Source organism: Chamaea fasciata, unplaced genomic scaffold, assembly GCF_029207755.1.
Source record: "Chamaea fasciata isolate MVZ Bird 193981 ecotype frontalis unplaced genomic scaffold, bChaFas1.0.hap1 SCAF_12, whole genome shotgun sequence".
Lineage (NCBI taxonomy): Eukaryota > Metazoa > Chordata > Aves > Passeriformes > Sylviidae > Chamaea > Chamaea fasciata.
Genome location: NW_027094097.1, coordinates 2,137,501 through 2,155,050, shown reverse-complemented (window position 1 = coordinate 2,155,050; position 17,550 = coordinate 2,137,501). Strand labels below are relative to the sequence as shown.

General features: G+C 45.2%; 1 protein-coding gene across 6 annotated transcripts in view; it reads left to right on the top strand.

Moving 5' to 3' along the window:
• Positions 1-17,550, top strand: part of ZNF536 (zinc finger protein 536) — a 345,885-nt gene that overhangs the window by 228,057 nt on the left and 100,278 nt on the right. The window contains exon 9 of one of the 6 annotated variants that reach the window (XM_066195033.1): positions 2,654-4,806. The exons of the other annotated variants lie outside the window; for them this stretch is intronic. Coding sequence (XP_066051130.1) covers positions 2,654-2,667 — 14 coding nt within the window. The 3' untranslated portion in view covers positions 2,668-4,806. Of the gene's footprint in view, positions 1-2,653; positions 4,807-17,550 lie in introns of those variants that run through there. 6 annotated transcript variants of the gene reach the window in all.

Genomic DNA, 17,550 nt, shown 5'->3' with positions numbered 1-17,550 from the left:
AGCTCTGCCCAGTGATAATGGATTTGACTTGAAGTATGAAGGAAGAAAAGAAACAACAGAAGCTTCTCTGTTCTACTTTTTAAGCCATTTTTTAATCGAAAATGCAGTGGGAGTCCTTCTGACTCCCCTCTCCAAAAACAGCTTTTTAAAATTCTTTTCTGTCATCCCATTGGTGTTTGCAGAACATTAAGTATAAAGGTTGATTATTTAAATACATTATTTCATTTTTCTCAATATCTCACAGAAAAGTGGATGAGTTTGAACAAGCCCTATGTCACTGGCTCTTTCTTTTGTTTGATTGGCTTGGACACCGCCCACTTGAAAGTGGTGGTTTTGGGGGAGCTTTCATTTCCTCAGTGACATTTTATACTGTGAAATCACACTCCATCTGTGCATGCTAGTGTGGGGAGTCCCACCTGATGTTTCTGCATTTGCAGATTAGCAATCAGGAGCACCCTGTTCATTTATTAGTCTTCCTTCCTTTCCTCCTGCATGAAGCCCATGGCCGAAGTCATGGTTCCCTTTGTCTCTCCTACTGCCTGGGAGATCAGAAAACGTGAGACACACCTGCAGCATCCGATTTCAGGGCATGATTCTCATGTTCCTTTTGTGTTTGGGGAGACTCCGTGCATTTGTGTTTCTTTTTACAGCCAGTGATGTGTGTGTTGTTGACATCTCAGGAGAAAACATTGATGCATTTGATAACAGTCCTTGCACACTCAGAGAGCAAGGCGTAGTGCTCTTTCTGTAGTCAGAATACAGAGGAAAGAAAACTGAAATAAAATATTTCAGCTTCAGTAAGCTGAGATTGTATCTTTGGCAGGCCACACTAATTGAGTTCAATTTCTGGCTGCCTAAAAACAAGCTGGGGTATTCAGAAATCCGTGTGGATCATTTTTAGATGGCAGATTTTACCCTGAGATAGTAGGTCAGTTTTTAAGCACAAATCTTGGCACAAGAAAAGTTTTGTTTCTAGAGGAGAATGCCACCAACTCACATTGTTGTTTCAGAAAGTCACTGCACATGTGGAAGCAGTCCTCAGTTTCCCTGTAATGGAGAATGAGAGGGATTGATGATGTACACATAATTCATTTATGCTCCTATCATGCTTCAGGCTGCAGGGATGAAAGATACAATTAGGAAAGAACCATAATTACTGCATAATAAAGAAATTTTCATGTCAAAATGTTACTGAGAAAAAATCACGAATTTTGGTAATATTTCTCCTTATGCAGCAGAATGAACAGAAAGAAAAAAAAAAAAAAAGAGCATTGATAATTTTAGAGTTACTCCTGAACTGCACTTGGTTTTGGAGTCTCAGGTGATTCTGCCTAGGAGTGGATCTTGTTTATCTTTGCTGGCACTCAGTTTCTAAGAAGATGGCAGGCCTTTCCTTGCTGCTTGGCAGCAAGTAGCCCAGTGGGGAGGGGAGACCCAAGGTGATGGCTCCATGGCTTGGTAGCTGTCTTGAGCATCTGTGTAGTCTGCTTTCACATTGATTTGACAAGTTAAGCTTGGCGGTTCTAGAGCTATTTTGTATTTAAGTTTCGAAAGATCTGTTTTCCTTTCCATTTACGCTTTTCTCTTTTTCTGCTTGTCTTCCCATATGCACGTAGTTGTATTACAACAATGTTCTACCCTCTGTTCCAACACATTAATTTGCTTGTGATCTGTGCACAAGACCCTTTATGACAAGACCCTAACCCTTCTCTCTCTCCTCCCCTTTAAATTTCTCTGCTTTGTGACCAAGATGGTAAAATTTCTCTACTTGCTTTTGCTACTTGGGAAGCATTTAGGCTTTCAAAGGAAAGCTGATGGGCTACAGAACTACTGGCCAGAGATAGTCCTGGGTGTTAGCTGGCTGCTTAATGGGTTAGTGCTGTTGAATCCACACTTAATGATGTCCAAAAGTATTAGTTCCATGTTGTCTCTAAATCTAATTTGCTTCCATTCATGCTTGCTTTCCTCTGCAATTAGAGCTGTTTTCTCCTGCACAGGCTCCACCCCATTATCACTTCTTTCACTGTATGAAAACAGGGCAGGGCTCCTCTGATGCATGGGAGCAGCTTTGGAGTTCAGATCCTGCAAAGGGCTGAGCACTTTCAGTTTCCTTTGCAGCAGAAAGCTTTTAGCATTGCACAGAATTATTAAAATGTTCAGCACTGTAACTTTCTGAAATACCTTCCAAATGTGGAACTGCAGCGCAGACAAGAGGGCTGGGCAAGGGGAAGATCAATTGTGGCAGATTATTACAGCCTTATTGTCACATAATTATAGTGCTCTACCCCAATGTTTAAATAGTGAATTTAGATATTGTAAATTGCTTATTGCCACAGGTGTCAAAACCAAAAAGATCATAATGCTAACCCCGTCAGAACTACCACCAACACACGAAACACAGAAAAAGATTTTTTAATTATTTGTGATGTCTTCACCTGAATCCTTATTACAGATCCTTTAAATTACAAAATCCATATTAAGAAGCAAAAGGCCTGATATATCCAAGCTCTAGGACAGCTCTGAGGCAATGGAAGGTCATCCTACTGCAGCCAATTGTAGGACTGCTCATTTAAAGTATCATGTAACGCACTTAAGGAATGCTTTGTCCTGATCTGCAGTTGGAGGAGTAACCAGAATATTCTTTTCCTTCAAGGCAGAATGAAATGATATGGAAGTTTTACAGGAGACTTTTCTTTACCCCACTGTCGTGCTTTTGAAGAGGTTTCTTAGTTTCAGTTAGGAGGTCCAAGGCCAGCTTTTAGAGCATGAACTGTTCCTCTGAATGGGAGATCAGCACCTCGGCCCCCGCCTGGGTTTCAGACACACTTCTGGATGTCACACTGCCATTTGCATGGCAATATCAAACCAAACTCATATGGCTTGCTTCCTTTTTTTAATTAACTGGGAATGCCAGTGATCTAGTGAAGTTTGTGTTGCTGGATAAAAGGGCCGGTCTGTGAATAGCATTGTATTTGCCAAATGGTTCGCTAGTCATTTCAGTACAAACAAATGGATGGTGTCTGTAAGTCTGCAAACACTGTTGACATTTAGCCTTGTTTATGTTACTTTCCTTTTGCTGCATATTTTTGGCTAGAAGAGATACTGTCTGAATCAACATTGACTTCCTAAGCAGAAGCTAAGGGCCTAGTCTTGCATCCCTCATTCTCGATGAGTAGCACTACTTACATGACTAAGGATTGCAGAATCAGGTCCTATGTTTATTTGACTTTAAATTTCATTGCTATTTTCATGTAATTTAATTTGATTGCATTTTGTTGTGTCAGAAATCGTTCAGGTGATAAGTTCGGTATCACCATTTTGTTTACTCTGGAAAATTTTAGTTCTTACCATTCTCCATACTGTGGTGTGACATTCCCATTCCATTTATGCTTCTGGAAATTAACCCCTCAAAATATCTGATACAGCTAAGTGCGGAGTACCTCCTATTCCCAGGGAGACTGGAGGCATTCAGTCCCTCCCAGCACCACATCTGAAAGGGGGATTGTGTTTGCAAAAGGAGGCCTTGGTATGTGCCTTGATTTCAGACATCAGTGGCCAGCCGCACCAAGGCAAATCCCTAGCACAGAAAGGCTTTTCTTTTCTTTGCAGAGACAAAATAATGATGTAAGCTTAGAGCTGTATGATTTTTGCTCTAAGTTTCATCTCCCAAACAATATATTCCTATTGTTTTTGTCGTATCCAGGTCAAATTTAAATTATAATTTAGGATTAGGCAGAGGCATAGAGATGTTTCCAGGTCTTTCCAAAGTGAGACAATGCTCTGGTTTGTGTTTTGGTTCAGGAATATACATTCTTGTGTCTGAGGTATAGTATTTCCTATAACTACTCATAAACATGAGCAATTTAGACATTCTTGTAAGTCAGAACTAAGTGTACGATTAATACCTATTATGAGGCCAATTTTAAACAATTAATTTGACAGCAATTATGATTTTATGTTACAGGCTTTCAGAAATAAATAACCAAATTCATCTTTGTAATCTAAGGAACTTAGGATATCTTTATGCAGAGATGATCTTGTTATGCACAGTATTGCATATCTGGAATTTCTGAGGTTTGCTCCCACCTATCTAGATGCCTGTAGTGCCAGGGATAAATAATTACCTGAGGCTTATTAATTGTTTCAGCAAAGAAAAAAAATATATACCTTAAGTGTAAGCATTAATATATGTATACACAATACATCCACAATATATAACAAACCATCATAATAGTACAAAAATAGAGGTCCTGAATATGTTCTGTTATTTATGTGTTTGGCAAGCTTAGGGAATGGACTTTAGTATGAGTGAAAATTCTCTTAACATTTTTAAGGTTATTTATTGTCATTTCTATTTGAGTTTTTAATGGTCCTGTATTTTGTAATGCTTTAGCAGGAAAAAAAATACTGTAGTTATCTTTTTTTTCATATTCCTTAAGCAATATTTCTAGCTTAATATATTGTGCCAGGTTTTCCAATATTAACCAAGAAAGACAGTAAAATTCAATGAACAGCACTCTGACATCCACAATTTAAAACCTGTGATTGAAGTGAAATGTGTAAACTTCTAGTGGGTTATCATGTGCTTTGGAATAGAGTATTGTTGGAAGTAATTAGAAAATATATTAAGGTTTCCTGGTAATGAAGGTATGTAAGTTTTAATAATTGTTGCTTTCTGAATAAGTGTCAAACTATATCTTTAAATGTATATGGAGTTACAAGTTAGGTCACTTCTGAATGGAATGTAAAACAATACTAAAATGCTTCAATAACTTATCTCAGTGTTGCTAATAAAAAAAAAAGCTGTTAACCATTAGTGCAGTTTGGAGTCATTTTGTTGATTAATTCAAGACAACTCTCTGAGAAACTGTTGTACCTTTTGGTAGACCAAAGACCACTCATGCAATCCACAGTTGTTTGATGCTTTGAGAGGCAAACTCTGCAAAGCTGCTCGTTGGCCTTGTAAATGATATTTATTAAAAAATCCCATCTTTTAAGGCATTTGAACGGTGCCATGTATGATTAGGCAGGTATATAAGGGGGGCATTAGACTTCTGACCTCTGTCACAGAAAATACCTTGGGAATGTGGGACCTGTTCCTCCTCTGTCACTATTAAAATCCAGTAGAAATTTTTGTGGATGCCACTGGGTTGAAAAGGAGCAGTGTGGGTGGATGAAGTGTGTAAATATTAGTGCCGGGGTGCTCGACCAGGGTGAGCCAAGTGGAGGAATACCAGGAGCGTACAGAAAGAGCGATCTTTCTTGGGTAATCTTGCCCAGCCTTACTGAAGTCACAGCTGCAACCCTGCAAATAGCCCTCAACGCTCGCTTTGGTTTCCCATGGGAAGAAATGTGGGATGAGCATCCTGAGAATAGCCTCCCTCCCCAGGATTCTCCTGAGCTAAAGCAAGTGTAGGAGAACAAGCAGCCAGCCTTGCCAGTGCCAGTAGCACCGCCCAGGTCCATGGTAAGTGTTTGCAGGATGGGGTCCCTGACAGGCGGCCCAGTGTCCAGAGCACCGCTGAGCTTGCAGGGGGAGCTGAAGGAAAACATGGCTGGGGCTCCTGGTGTCACATCTTCATTAATGCTCTCCCTTCTGAATAGCATATTGGTACTTTTTATTTATTCCACCAAAACACCATGAGTCAGGACCTGACATTTTAGTGTTCTGTGTCATACTGAGAAAAATCTGTGGTTCAGCTGTAGGACAATTATATTATTTTGGAAGGGCTAGAAATAATACAGCATTTGTGAGACAACTGTAACATTTATCCAGACTCAGTGTGAGATTGTTCTTCCTTTTATTTGGAGAGCAATTCCAAAAAAGTATCAACTAGAAGCACAGGGAAAAAAAAAAAAGAGACAAGAAAAAATGGCAATTAGGAATCCATTCAACCCCCATCGGGTATAATCCCATTTTGTGTAGTACCGCTGGCTGTTCCACGCCTAAACTTCTATGCAGTGAGCTGTGAATATAGTCCTTATTGTCCTGTGGGCAATATGACTAAGGAAAAAATATCTCTGTAATACAATGGAGCATTTGTCTGAATGGCATAACCTAAGGTCCATAACATCAAATCTAAAGTTGTAATTATACAGCTGCAGTCACACCACTCAAGTGAAGGCTGTGTCAGCACTTGTATTATATAAGGAATCCTGTTTTCAAGGGTTGATGAGTCATATGCAAAAAACATTTATCACTAAACAATTGTTCTGATTGTTCTGAGGCAACATCTAGGTACGGGCCTTTCCCGAGTAGGACACAGTCATATCTTCTGCAATATGCCATGGCATACTTTGTTAATGAGTGTATCTTTTTTGAGCTTGAAGATTACCTAGAGTGTTTGGGGGTGTGTGCAGTTTGATAATTATAAAAGACATGAAGTGGGAAAAAAAAAAACAGAGTGGCCAAGGTCTTCACTATCAAGGATTGTAACAGGTGAAACTTGTCTTTCTCAGAAATTATAAAATTTTAGGGCTTTTTTTTTTTTCCCCAGTTTGCCATCTCTGATTTTGCTTTAAATTCTTGGATCTGAACACTTCCTTAGAAGACCTGGTCACAATTTTGGTTTTTGAGCTCTCCTGAAATCGAGCTGCTCAAGCTCACAGTAACTGTTATTACCTCTTGAAGCAGCCTCACGTTTTCCGGCCAGGAGCAGACAGGAAAGAGTTTTATTTATAGCAGCACCACAGAGGTGAACCAGGAGCACTCCTCACCCCTCGCATCCAAATGTAAAAGGATTACGCGTAGGGTTGAGACCAAATACTGGAAAACCACAGCAATTTTCCGACCACGTGAAACTTTTAGATAGATATAGTGGGTGTGAGTGATTCCAGCTGAGAGAGGCTCCTGCCCAGAGCAGTGCCATTTACAAACAGGTGTCCCTGGAGCCAGCCCCACGTCAGGCATTTGCACCCAGGCTGCCTGGCCCGCCCCATTGTCCGCGGAGCGAGAGCAAGGCCAGCCAGGCCCTTTAAGCCGATCTCCTCTGATCCGGGGCGTCTGCAGAGCCCTTCCCTGCATAGAACAGCCATTGTTCAGCTGCAGAGCAACAGTGGGGTAGAGAATAGCATGCCATGCTGGGGATCAGAGAGGGAATTGTTCCTTAATTATCTCTTACTGAAGGAAAAACCCAAGGCATATCCCGATATGTGGCATGACTCTGTCAGAACATGAGTCTTTTAAAAAAGGTTTGGGGAGGGGAGGATGCAATTCAGAAGCTGGCAATCCTCACTTCTCCTGAAGGCCTACCTGTGATTCACTCACTGACCGTGGAAAGAAATAAGTTTTCCGCTTTGGATTCTACATTATGAAATGGAAAATAACAGTACTTATCTCCCTGGTAGGAGTGCTGTGAGGATAAATGAATTAATTAATGTGTGTAAAGCACTTTGAAGATGAAGAACATTATATAAGTCCTCAGTGTACAAATGCTTCCTTCTCTGACATAACTACAGTAAGTTATAAAAATTTACTGCTGGAAATAAACACACACTGCAAATAGGGGTTGGATGTGTACATGGCTGCAGTGCCCCAGGAGTGTGGGTGAGCCCGACTCACCAGGCAGCCAGAGACCCCATCACCAAAACCGCACTTAACCCTGCTCAGGGGGTGCTCAGGGCTCTCTGCAGCAGCTGTGGCGTGCTTTGACCATAACGTCTTTTCACCAAATCCATGAATTTTTACCTCAGGCCTCTTTGGGGTGCCAGCTGGGCTGAGCTGCCGGGTTTTGGCCATCGCCACATCAGGCCAGCCCCAGCCCCGAGTGCCACCAGCCACGGCAGGCAATGGATGGCTCCCTCCCCAGCCCGCTGCTGTGCCTGTGTCAGCGGCTCCTTGTCAGGGCTGAGGTCCTGCCACACTGCCCCTGCCACAGTCCGTCCCTGCTGTTGAGGGCCGGCGTGAAGGGTTCCCATGGTGCTCAGAAGATCCTGGTCTGGTGGCTACATTGGCTCTTGTGTGGCTTTTTATTGAATGTCAGTGATTTCAGTTCACAACTTGGAAGTTAAAAAATTTTACTTGCCTATTATTCAATGTCCCCATCCTGTGTTAGTCCTTGCTCCATTTTTTTTTTTTTTTTTAAATTCAAGCCAGGAGCTGTGTTTGACCCCAAAATTCTTATGTGAATAACAAGGCAAATTAAGAGGATGCAGGGAAGAAAACCCAACACTTCAGCAACATTTATCAAGAGAGACATAAGAAAAGGTTTGTGCATTGAGATGAACAGGCTAAAGATGAAATTCAGAATTTCTTTGGGGCTCTCCTCAATTCACAGGTGCCACATAAATCAATTTGAGATCCTTAGAAAAAGGCCACCTTAGCCCTGATTTTGTCTCTTTTCAATTTTCCCTTTGTACACCTAACCCTTTTCCAGTCTGTGTGCTTGGTTTTCTTTTAAATCCTTTCAGATTATGCTTGTTAACCTGTTGCTGGCTCAGCCTGCCAGTTGGAGAGCAGAGGAGAGAGCAGTCTGCTGCTCCTGGGGGCTGGAGAGCCCCCGCCCCACTCCCCACTGCCGGCAGCTGAGGGCTCTGCTCTCCCTGCTGGGAGTTTGAAGACGGTGACAGCTTTTGCCCAGCAAAGTTTGCTGCCATGCCATGCTCATCCAGATGCCAAACACACCGAGACGCATCACCAGCACAACCAGACGTCCCCAAAGCCTGGCCAGCACCAAGGAGCACCCAGCAGTGTGGCTGAGCTTTCCACCCCCCGACAGGAGAAGTGTTTAATAACGGCAGGGCTTGTGGGCGTATTCACTAATTTTTATATAACTGCACGTTGGGGTGAAAAAGGGAGAAAACAAACCAGAAAAGCTTTCCCAAAGGATAGAGGTGGGAATCCCATTAACATGATGGCTCCCTCTTTAGTTGCCAAAATGATTGACAGCAGGATAAGGTCAGAAGATGAAAACCAAGCCATGGGGGACAGAGCAGGGAGGGGAGGGGGCCAATCAGTTGAATAAAAAACTGAGTGTCAGTGCTGGGGAAGGAGAAAACCGGCACTCCCACTAGAAAAATCCTCACCCTCTGCTCCCCTACTGTTTGTTTGGGGAAAATGCTGCAGCTTAATCAGAATTATTTACAAGATAATGGTCCATTGTTTGTAGTAAGACAGATGCTGTCTGTGGGAATTTGGTGGTTTATGCTCTATGCATTACAGTGCCATTGCTGTGTGCAGATGGGATCACAGTGGTATTGTTGTTATCCACTTTTTGGAAATTTGGAGGATCCTTACTGTGAAAGGAGGATCCTTAAAGAGAAAAAAAGAGAGCTTTCTCAGGCCCAGAGCTGGGATTTCTCTTAAGGTAGAACTGTGTTTGTACGTGTGTGGGAGAGGAAGAGGACAAAGTGGAAGCACTTTGCCTGAGACTTGCAGCATGAGGGGTCCCTGGGCTGATTGTACTTGGTGGTGGCAGACATCGATTCAACAGATGGATGGAGGGATGGATGGATGCTCTGTTTGTTTCCAAAGGTGAGGAAATGCATCCTGGTGGGATATGTCTGTGCTCCCTCCTTTGCTGGGGGTTGGCAGAGTCACTTGCTTAGAAGGTGGTGTGAGGTACACACACCTGACTGTGTGGAAGTCTGGTTGGCTGCTCGGTGATCATCCTCTGGCTGTGAGACTGCAACCATGGTGCTCCCTGCCACCCTCCCCACGCTGCAAGCTAAACCCTGAGCACTTCTGTTCCACCAGAAAACTTCACCCTGATGATCTATGGGTGAGGCTGTTGGAAAGCTGAATTTTTTGCTGGATTCACATTGGAAAAAAAAAGCCCCAAACTCCTAAGGAGGAAAGCCTTTATTTATTTATATGATCAAATTTTATTTTTCTTTTACATTTTCCAGCAGAAAATCTATTTCTATAAGCATCCCCTTCTGGCCCAAGTAGAAAGTTCAGTGTGGAGGCCTGGCAAAGGGGACAGGCCTACGGTGTGCAGGTGGGTGACCCTCTGCCATGAGCCGCTGCACCCAGGAGGAATAGGGAGCCCAGGTGAGGTCCATGGAGATGGCTGCACGTCCATCTCTCCAGCTGCCTGGGTCTGTCCCAGCAAGGTGTGAGGGACATCAGCACCCCCAGCCCTTTCCTGTGACCCCGGGATGAGGGACAAGGACCACACTGAGCAGAGCTCTGCTCTCAGGAGCAAACCCTGCCGTGCCTTTGCTGTCTGGCCCACGGAACCTGGGAGATGGGAAGATCCTCCTCAGGTCCCTGCATGCTGGAGCCAGGTGCAGGATGAGGGGGAGGAGGGTGTCTGGGTGGGGATGGGGGTGTGTGTGTGTGTGTGTGTGCTTGAGCTTCCTCTCTCAAAAATCTGCTTTTAGTGTGCAATAGCTCACATATTACCTCGGCAGAGATCCGTGTGCACCAAAGGCAACCAAGAGACGACAAATCACCAGAAGGGCTCCAGAGGGGATTTTGAGCATCCACGTCTGGTATCCCAAGATCCATTAGCTTGCAGGTAAAATGGAAAACTATGACCATCTCTTTTGTATGCAAGATAATTAAGCTGTCTTTCCATCACTGCAAAATACCTGAGTTTCCCTGGAGAAAGCAGAGGGCCTAGGAATGGGGAATGAGACAGGCAAGGGCAAAGAATGGCTGATTCACAGTTTTTGGGGTCTGTGCAGTTGGAAATGGGTTTCCAACATCGGAATGTTCCCCTTTGGATGGATGTTTCCTGAAATGGGTGGTGGAAGATGGCAGCTCCCGAGTCCTCGCTTCCCTCTGAGCTCAGTGTGCAGCCAGGGATGGAGCTGATAGAATCAGGTCATTAGTGGAAACCACTTTGCCCAAGAAAAGGGATCTCCTCTGATTTTTGTGAAACACTTTTCCAAGAATACTCTTGAAGGGTTAGATTGGCATGGGAGATTGCAATTCCTGAGTGACTACTTTTTTCCTAAGTATCTCCAGTGGGATCTGTACAGGGAGTTCTAAGTTTTTTTTCCTCCAAGTCAGCATTTATTTGGAGAATCCTAATTTTGTATTTCCTGACATTTAAACTTTTCAGCCTAATGTTCTAATAAGGATTCTGTCTGTCCGTCTAAATAAAGCTTCGTTCTAATGAGGACTCCATCCATCTCCTGAGATGGAGTCGAAATGACTTCCAGCCTCAGTGTAATTTTAGCTAGGCTCCCTTCCCCACCCTCTTCGCCCCACAGACCTTCCTTTGGGGTGAAAATTATCTGTTTTGGGATGAAGTTGTGCAGAATTTCATTTTGGGTCAAGTGACTGAGCTATTGTGTGAGCCTCTGCTTTCTCTCCGAAAAGGGGGATTTTGCTCACTCCCCGCTGTATGTTCAGTGCCTGCTTATTTGCAATTTCTGTTCATAAGACTGTGGGTTTTCATGCCAACGATTTTCTGTTTGAGTTGTTGGAGTAGGGAGGTTGTGGGAGCATGCCAGTGTCAAAGGTTGTTACTTGAATGATAATTAATAACATTATCAGACTGATTATGTGTTTAGATGTCCAGAATCAGGAGTGAATTGAACTTGTTAAATTTAATTCCTACCTCCGAACGACTGGGATGTTGGCGTGCTCACCAGTCTTGCGTTTGCATAAAGGACAAAACTGGGAATTTGAAAGGGCAGTGGCTAATGAGAATTGCTGGAATTCTGGGCTTTTGGAGCTCGCAGGGCTTCTCCTACAGCACCACCACTTTGCGAGCGTTCACTAGGCAGGAGAAGGCACGGAGTGGGTGCACGAGGGTGTTTGCAGACCCTGGTTTCACTGTGCCAGTTGTTGACTGAAACATCAAGTCATTTGAGATTGGGTATTACGCCTTTTAAAGTCCAGAAGAGCTGTTTCACATGCGACTGATTACCTCTGTCAGAGGTGGGAGAGCCAGGTCCCACCTCGGTGGGTGGGATCTGAACTCATGCTTTCAGAGGTCAATAACAGGGTTTTCAGACCTCTGTGCTTCTCAGTCCCTTATAGCCAGACCTTTTCTGTTAAAACTGTTTAAATTGCAAACCACTAATAAAAGGATCATATGTGTTTCCCACTGAACAGGTTCTTTAAGGCTATTATGATAATTAAAAACATATGGTGCCTATGCAAGTCAGAGGGAAACCACAGATGTACAAATTAGGTATTATATAAGGTTTATTCTGTTTTGCCCTTTCAAAAACGACAAGACAAAGATGTACAAAGAGATAAAGATGATATTTTTCTGGAGATGGTAGGTGGCATTTTGGATTTTTAATCATGAAATATGTAAACCACCTTTCTTATACATAATCAGAGCAAACTCTTTCTAATAAGCAGGAAGAACAAAACATAGTAGCATATGACTGCAGTATTTATGGAAGGAATAAGGAAACACTTTGTTTCATACAAGTATTGGACACCAAGAAACCTTTTGCATTTTTTATGATGTTTCCCTGCAAAGACATGGAGGATTATATTTATTAAATATTGAATTATATTGAAATTGGATTGATGCAGCCAAAGAAGGACATTTCTTTGTATTCCATTTTTTCTCCTTTTAAAAAAGGCAAATGTACTCATATTGATTGCAGTACAAGTAGTCATTTGTTTTAATTTAAAAATATAGGATTGATTTTGAGAAGGTGATAAATACTGCTAATAAAAAAATTCAAAATGGGGATTTATAATGATTCTCTGTTAAGTCAATGGTTTAGAGAGGCTAACTTATAATAAAAGTAGAGACGTGCTGAAATATCCATAGCTAATGGATTATTTGCCATTTGCTAGTGCTGCAAACTTTCCTTGGTTTGCTGGGTCCTGCTGCAAAAAGTAAAATTTATATCATCTGATGCTCCTTGCTTTGTCTTTCTCGTGCTAAAAATGGGCAGCTGAGGGTCTAGCAGGCAGCTGCAGGGTCCCCTCCCTATGCAGATGTGCACAGGTATATTCCAGAGAGGGCCAGAGCCAGGTGTGCTTGTTGCCATGGGGTTCAGATATTCCAGAGGGGCTGGAGCCAGGTGTGGCTGTGTCCATGGGGCTCAGATATTCCAGTGGGATGAGCCAGGTGTGGCTGTGTCCATGGGGCTCAGGTATTCCAGTGGGATGAGCCAGGTGTGGCTGTGTCCCTGGGGCTCAGGTATTCCAGTGGGATGAGCCAGGTGTGGCTGTGTCCATGGGGCTCAGGTATTCCAGTGGGATGAGCCAGGTGTGGCTGTGTCCATGGGGCTCAGGTATTCCAGAGGGGCCAGAGCCAGGTGTGGCTGTGTCCATGGGGCTCAGCTATTCCAGAGGGGCCAGAGCCAGGTGTGGCTGTGTCCATGGGGCTCAGGTGTTCCAGTGGGATGAGCCAGGGGTGGCTGTGTCCATGGGGCTCAGGTGTTCCAGTGGGATGAGCCAGGTGTGGCTGTGTCCATGGGGCTCAGCTATTCCAGAGGGGCCAGAGCCAGGTGTGGCTGTGTCCGTGGGGCTCAGGTATTCCAGAGGGCCCAGAGCCAGGTGTGGCTGTGTCCATGGGGCTCAGCTATTCCAGAGGGCCCAGAGCCAGGTGTGGCTGTGTCCATGGGGCTCAGGTGTTCCAGTGGGATGAGCCAGGGGTGGCTGTGTCCGTGGGGCTCAGCTATTCCAGAGGGCCCAGAGCCAGGTGTGGCTGTGTCCGTGGGGCTCAGGTATTCCAGAGGGCCCAGAGCCAGGTGTGGCTGTGTCCATGGGGCTCAGCTATTCCAGAGGGCCCAGAGCCAGGGGTGGCTGTGTCCGTGGGGCTCAGGTATTCCAGAGGGGCCAGAGCCAGGTGTGGCTGTGTCCATGGGGCTCGGCTTTGCCAGCCGTGCCCCGCAGGTTCCCCTCAGCCCCGCACCTCTCCCGCTTGCGGCACACGGGACGGGCAGGGCTCAGCAGCACCGGCAGCCCTGTGACTCGTGCCTGCAGCCTTGAGCTCCCTCTTCCCGCAGCACCAGCATCTGCCCGGCACCTTGCCCTGCCTCCGGCCGCAGAGACCCCCCCCTTGCCCCCTGGGGCTGTGTCCCTGCGAGGACGGAGACCGTGCGCTGCTGTCGCGGGGCTCGGAGAGCATCCCACGGGCACCGAGAGCAGCCGGGCTGGGGATGAAGGATGCTCCTTCTTGTGGCTCCCAGGGCATGGCACGGAGAGCGCCCTGCCCACGGCTGAGCTTGTCTCTGTCCCATGAGGAGTGTGCTCTCACCGCCAGCCCCAAGAACCTGCCCCGGGTGTGGCAGGCTCTGCTGCAGCCCGGCTGGGGACACCCCGCCCGGGGCGCTGACTCCCCGGGCGGGCAGCCCGCATCTACAGCCGGGAGCTCACCCCCAGCTGCAGCCCAGCCTTTGCAGACCCCTTGCTCTGCTCGCTGGTGCTTTGTGCTGTCACTTAGCAAAAAAAGTAGGCAATTTTTTTCCATTCTGTTTTTCCTCCCAAATAAACTTTTAGAAGATCAAAACTGCAATCTGGGGAAACAACAGCAGGAGAAGCCTGATGCTAACACTTCAGGTTTGCAGGAGTGGTGGCTGAGCAGGCATTTCTGAACAGAGTCTTTTCTTTTCCTGAGTGAGTGATAGCAAACTCAGTGTTATTTCACATGTAGGTATTACCATTTTAACTTTTACTGAGGTAAAATAACACCTTGTCACTCAGTGCAAATACCAATCACAAAATGAATTAATTGTAATAACTGTTGTCAACAGAACAAAAGACTTGTTGCTTTCCTAAGCAGATTTCAGTGCCACTGATAACTATATAGAGAGGTTCCCTTTGGGCTTATTCAGTGCATGTAGTCAGAACATAATTTCATCTGTCTTTCTCTGTACTTTGTTGTAAAAGTCTCAGAAACTGAGTTAAAAACCTGTATTTTTTTTTCCATATCGCTAAGCATACATTTTTCAATCCTTAAGATTTTTTTTTTTCCTCACAGAATCCCTAAACATTTTTACTAGTTAATTAACACTTCTTTTGTGGCTAATTTATTAAAGAATTAACAAGTTTATAACAGTCTGCAGAATCTGTTGGTTCAGCTTACGCTGTGATGGACAGTTACATTCAGAGAAAATACGGGCAGCTGTTTGGCTACACATAATAAATTTTTGCTAATGTTACTTCTTCAGCCAGTCATCTTTATCCAAGATGAACACTGCCATCCCAATAGGTGGGGGAAGTTTCTTTTGAAAAGGGGGGGAGAGAGAAAAAAATAGCCAAGAAAAGCAGAATTCTTCTTACTTGTGCAAACCACAAATTTATTCAAGCAAAGTTTTGGATGGGAGGGGGCGGGGGAACTAATTAACTAATTTCACAAAGGAGCCTCAGTACAGCAGGAAGCAATGCCAATATTCTATACTCATTTTACATGGCTATTTAGCTTAATAATCAAAAACACTATGGCATATCCTCTATGTTTTACTGCAAATGCTGTGTATTTTCTTAAAGAAACCTACATTAATATTACAGCCCAGGATAGTCAGGCATCACTGCCAGTGGAACAGATACTCATCAGGAACTGACCCACACAGCAGTTAGAAGATCAATTTTGCATCCTTATTTAACAGAATGCGTATTTAGTGTACAGAATTTGTAGATTGTTTCCCCCCTCTTCCCTTTCAAAACATACCAACAGGCTTCAGTGCTCCCTGCCCTCCTTGGGAGCAGAATCACAAACTAATATAAAATACATGACAAAGCAATTATGTCGATATCTTCCCCCAGAAATAGTCTGGAAATCAGGAAAATGCCCCACGTAAAAGTCTGTTTGGGTAAGGCTGCCTGGCATGAAGGGTAGGAAACACCAGTGGAGCCACTGAGCACCATTAGCCAGGCACTGGGTCCAGCTGCTCTTGCTTGGTTAAACAGGGTGCAGCTCTCTGCTGCAGCAGAGCAAGAAGCACTCTGGAACCACAGTGAGACCTTGTTGAAATCTTTTCCTGTCCAAACATGGTTGGGGTGGAGGGCCAGAAGCCTCGTGCAGCCCCTGTCTGGGCTTTGCAGTGGGTGGTGTTAGCGCCGTGCAGCCTTGATGTGGCGGATTTCAGAGGTTTCCCCTCCAACCCTCTGCTGCCAATAACATTTGGTTTGCCTTTCTTGCTGGCAAATGCTGTATCTTCAGCCACCAGTTGGACAAATGTTCCTGCTTCTACAGGGAACTTGCTTTTTGCGTGGGCAGCTTGGCTCTGCAGCTGCAATAGAGCATCTGTCTGCCTCACACGGGCTCGTGGCGCCGGGGAGGACCTGCTTGCTCACCGCTCTGCGGGGCTGACACATGACTCAGTGTGAGCTACAGCACGTTTGTTCTCACAGTCCTCTCTCCTTTTCACTGTTTAATGTAAACAGTTTGGAGTGTGCCTGAGTGATTTTTGTCTCATGTACTTCCCATGGCAGATGGGACGTCCGTGATGATTTTGCTGGAGCGTGAGCGGTTTTGTTTCAGCAGCCTTGGGCCAAGGCTGTGGGTGATCTTGTGTGGATGCACAGGGATTTGGGAAGGCTGTTCAAGAAGCTCTTCCTGCAGTTCAGGTGTTTATCAGAGAGAAGTGGCTGTGGGAGGCAGCTGCTCCTTGGGCCTGTGGCTTTTGTGCTGCTGTGGCTTTTGGGGCGCCCAGCCGCCACTGCCTGGGTTCTGCTGCACCTCTGCCATCGCTTGGGGTGGCAGCTTACCTGCAGCTGTAAGGTTTTGGACAGAGGTAGCAGCATGAAAAAGGTTGACTAGCATCTTCTGCGCGTTCCAATGCTGTGTGGGAGGGGATAGCAGCTCTGCTTGAGATGCAGCAGCCATCCTTGTATGCGCTCATGGGGTGTTTTCAGAAAAAGCCAGTGTTAAAAGCCCCCAGGTCACGCTGGACATGGGCAGCACAAATGGGACAGAAAGACATGTCCACTTTCCCATGCCAAGCCTGGAAGTGTGTGCTGTGTGAGACAGCAGGGAGGGAGCATTCAGTGCTCCTTACCCCCCTGTGTGCTGCCCCCCTCCCCTCACCCATTTATATCCCAGTAAATCTGTTTGAAAGAGGGGAAAATACTCCCAGCCTCTCATGTAACACCCTCTCTTGTGCTGACTGGTGCTTTTTGCTGCTGTAACTTGTCTGTTGCATTGTTTGCCCACCGTTCCTTTGAGGCACGCCAGTGTCACTGTTCCACTTTGGAAAGTTGGAAATTGGGGTGCCCTGGGTCAGGTGGCTCCAGCCCTGGCCATGAGCTTTCCACAGCAGAGCCCGACAGCCCTGGTGACTGGCAGGACGGGACCTGTGCTGTTCTGTTGTCACTGGGGCTGATTTTGGATTTGCTTCTCAGCCATCGCTGTTCTGTGGTTTTTCCTGCTCCTCTTTGGGTGATTAACTGCGAAAAGAAGCGTTTCTCGTTTCTGTGAGCCACTCCTCTCTCCGCTTCTTGGCACTAGTTGCTAATCAAAACAGGTCTTTGATAGCCAAATGGCATTTGGCTGAGCCAAACACAGAGCGAGACACACAGGCTTCTTGTGATTAAGCGCTTTATTAATGTGAGGTTTAATGCAAGTTCACTCGCAGCGTGAGGACCCAATGGTGAATGTTCAACAATCTAATTCTGTGGCACTGTGTTTTATTTAGCATGAAAATATTCCAGGGTACACAAAAACAGTGCTCCGCTTAGGA